General features: G+C 44.2%; 2 protein-coding genes across 2 annotated transcripts in view; both read left to right on the top strand.

The window, feature by feature from the left end:
* The window catches only part of LOC108788347 (HLA class II histocompatibility antigen, DM beta chain), a 16,525-nt gene extending 15,462 nt beyond the window's left edge, over positions 1-1,063 (top strand). The window contains exon 5 of the mRNA XM_018558102.1: positions 1,026-1,063. Within this exon, the coding sequence (XP_018413604.1) occupies positions 1,026-1,063 (38 nt within the window). The remainder of the gene's footprint in view (positions 1-1,025) is intronic.
* Positions 1,064-1,702: 639 nt separating this feature from the next.
* LOC108788346 (major histocompatibility complex class I-related gene protein-like) overlaps positions 1,703-3,707 on the top strand; it is a 15,713-nt gene continuing 13,708 nt past the window's right edge. Inside the window, exons 1-2 of the mRNA XM_018558101.1 lie at positions 1,703-1,768; positions 2,926-3,086. Coding sequence (XP_018413603.1) covers positions 1,703-1,768; positions 2,926-3,086 — 227 coding nt within the window. The remainder of the gene's footprint in view (positions 1,769-2,925; positions 3,087-3,707) is intronic.

Raw genomic sequence — 3,707 nt, 5'->3', positions numbered from 1 at the left:
GGCAGAGAGCAGTGACAGGATCGAGAGGTGAGCGAACGCCGGTATGTGTTCGCTCACCTCCCGATCTACTGAGCCGACCTGTGACAGTCTCATTGTCACAGGTCGGCTAGAACTATGAGGTGAGTGAAAAGCACGCACCTCATAGTTCTCCTTTAACTATTCTTTCCTCTATCCAATACTAAAACAACAAAAAAAGGTGTTGTGCTTTAAATACACTTTAACGATATACGGATTGGCTTAGGCATTATAGGTGGGCAGTGCTTAATGCAAGTCTAAATACAAGAGTCATGTTTATTCTTCTTTGAATCTTGGTGAGCTTTGTGTATTTCCTCCAGATCTGTGCAGTAATCCCATGTGAGACTTGGAGCTTCCTGTAATAAGGACCACTCACTGCTGCTTTCTCTCCTTGTGCAGGATGACTGGTCTTGTCTCCACCCCCTCCTGTAACAAAGACTGCTCACTGCTACTCTCTCTCCTTGCGCAGGGTGACTCGTCTTGCTCTGCCCCCTCCTGTAATAAAGACTGGTCACTGCAGCTTTCTCTCCTTGTGCAGGGTTACTGTAGTGGGTGGAGTCTGTTGGGCCCCTCCCACAGTTCTCCTCTCTACACAGGCTATGCGCAGCACAGTGATGACCTCACTGCTACTTTTACTAGTATTTTCTGGGTTTGTAATGGCATTCGGTGCACACAAGTTGATTTTATATCCTTTGTGTGCATTAACAAATGAAAGTTTCAGTGAAAGTTTTTGTTCCTGGAGTTCAGCTTTGCTTAGAATGGGGACAGAGTGACATCACCATTGCAAAATCCTCAAAAGCTTTCTGAATTGAAATAGACCAGAGCAGCACCTGCCTTGCCAGCCACCACCAGCCTCTTATTTTCCAGCAGTACAGGTCCTCTTTAGAGTGTAGTTTCTGTATGGTATAAGCAGTGACACCGTTATATCTGGATGTTGTCAGTCTAGAAATGAAAAGCCCCATGAGAGTACACCGGGTGATAGCGTAATGTCCGACCTTTTCTATTTTCAGGTTATTCTCCCATTCCAGGATATAATGATGAGAACTGAATCCTCAGCAGGTATGTACAGAGGTGATGACCCAGTACAGGCTCTTCACTGACACAGAAAGGAAACCTATACTGCAGCCGGGTGTTTCTCATGAAATGTGTGCAGGTGACATCTTCTTCCTCTACAGGTTGCAATGTGAACGTGGAATTTCAGATGTTTTAATTCTTTCTGAATAGACCTGGAAAGGGTTAAACTGCCTGCCAGGTTTTTATTGCTGCCTGTGTCCCAGTTGACCAGATTTCCTCTCACTTCCTGTCCCGGAAATCACAGTCACTATTCCCTCATTTCACAAAACACACACTGGCATTAAAGAAGAGCTCCCGGTATGGAAAACATTAACTCTTGCAGTGGGGCTACGCCTACACTGCAAGTGGTAAGTGTTAATTTTTTCTCTAATGGCCGAAATAAAGACGATACACTCATCTGATCTTCGGTCCTGTAGCGGTGACCCTTCACCTCTCCCCCCCTCCACCTAGGCTTTGGAATGTCCCTCAGCACTCTCACGTTTAATGCAAGTCAATGGATCTTTAAAAAACAAACAAACAGCGCTCTCGGAAAGAATGAATTTGAAAATGCACAATCTGTAATATGCTGCCCTGAAGACCAGTAGGAGGACCTGTGTGTGCTGTAGAAGAAGTTATGACAACGCGCAAAATTTACAGAGAAGAAGATCACCCCCCTCTCCCGGTCCCTCCTCACTTAAACGTAAGTTTACTTCATTCATTTTGTTTGACTCAATTGCCAGCACTATTGCCAAAAACTGCCACTCTGTAAATTTTGCGCCTTGTCATAACTTCTTCTAATGCAAGTCAATGGACTTGTTATAGACATGATCACATCAGCTGGGCTTAGACTGCCAGAGCCCAGGGAAGAAAAGGCTGTGGGGCCCGGTCTAGCAGCCAGAAGGGATCAAGGATCAGGTGGGTATATATTTTTTTAATTTGAGCCCCTAGACCAGACCTGGGCATTTTACACATCCAGCCCTTTGGCTATCTTTGTCCGGTCCATGGCCCAGACACAGACCAAGTGGCGGTTCTGTCCGAACTGCAATCACCAACCTGTGCTCAGTTATATCTGGATGACAGTGGATATGCCGGCCTCCAGGGCCGGTGCATCCACTGCCAGCCATAGATCAGTGCAGCCCCCCCTCCTCTTCAGTCATTGGTTGCTAGGACCACTGGCATCCGAGCAACCGTTGATGTCAGGTGTCCACCTACTCTGCATTGAATGGTTGCTAGGATCACTGACATCCTAGCAACCAGTGATGTCAGGTGTCCAACTCTGCATTCACTGGTTGCTAGGACCACTGGCATCCTAGCAACCAGTAACATCAAATGAGTTTACCTCCCTCAGCATTACAGGGGTGTGGAAGAGTATCTTCTTTGGTCCCCTCCAGCAGCCTGCTCCACCTCCCGCCTTCGGCCTACTAATGAAGTAGTAATGTAAGGTATGTGAGGACAATAATATTAAGGGGCACTGTAAAAAGGGACAAGGGGGCACTCTAACTTATTAAAATCAAGTTCAGCCCATTGGTTCCTTTACAAAATGGATATAGATAGATAGACAGACAGTCAGAAAGACACTGAACTGACTTTTGAGCTTTGACAAGGAGAGAATACAAGTGACTAACAGCACACACACCTATCCCTGAGAGATGAGTCTGCACCATTGTAACTAATTTAATGTGGAGATTTAAATTGACACAAATTCCCATTTGTCATTGATTGTCCTTCAAGTTCTTTACACCTAATCCATGCCCTGAGCTGGTATAATGGAATAAAATGGAGGAGAATGGATCCATAAGGCCATTTTATAGGTCGGCTTGCACATTTAATTAACACTCCTACTTCAAATTCCTGCAGATCTCGGCGGAGATGCATCTCTTGACCCTGAGGAAGAACTCCACACAGACCACACCTAGTCCTGGCTGTGACCAGAACCTTTTATTGTGTCTATGGGGACAATCACGGAGTGAGAGTTATCAAAAAGAATTCACACGCAAACCCATTTCATCGTGCACACCGTCAGTGCGAATCACAAGTACTTGGGAAAGTCAAGACTCCCATCATCCGCAGCGCCATCAACGATGTTCTGTACATAAGTAGACTTCTGGGTCATCCTAGATACCAGGACTCCATCATGTCTTACTCACACAGCCACCTTCTACTTGCCCTAAATACTTGTTGTGTCCCATGTATTCAAATCTGAAAGTCAAACTGTTTGAGTTGCCCAATCAATCAGATTCTTTTAAATGAACTGAAGTCATGAAGAAGCATTGGATGCTCTGGTGTAACACAAACAGTTCTTCTTTCAGGCACCGTCATATATGAAGACCATTATGGAATGTTTACTGCGCTTATAATGTTGTTTCATCTCTTCGGCAGAATCTTTGTCTTGTTGTTTATTTGTCTCATTTTTGTGCGGTTGGGGATCACATTTTAGCTACAAATGTATTTGATGTAAACTTGATTCTTGTCATCCATATAACATGAGGGATACAATAACCGCACTATTCATGTTTTCATGTTATTACTAACCCTGAGTGAAAGACTCTTTTCCACGTTCATTTTTATATTTCAATATTTTATGTTTTTTTTTAAACATGTAATACAATATACAATAACAGTATCAAAAAAAGGAATCG

This window comes from Nanorana parkeri, unplaced genomic scaffold (genome assembly GCF_000935625.1).
Source record: "Nanorana parkeri isolate BGI_ZX_2015 unplaced genomic scaffold, ASM93562v1 scaffold321, whole genome shotgun sequence".
Classification (NCBI taxonomy): Eukaryota; Metazoa; Chordata; class Amphibia; order Anura; family Dicroglossidae; genus Nanorana; species Nanorana parkeri.
This window is presented reverse-complemented; position numbering and strand designations above follow the sequence as displayed.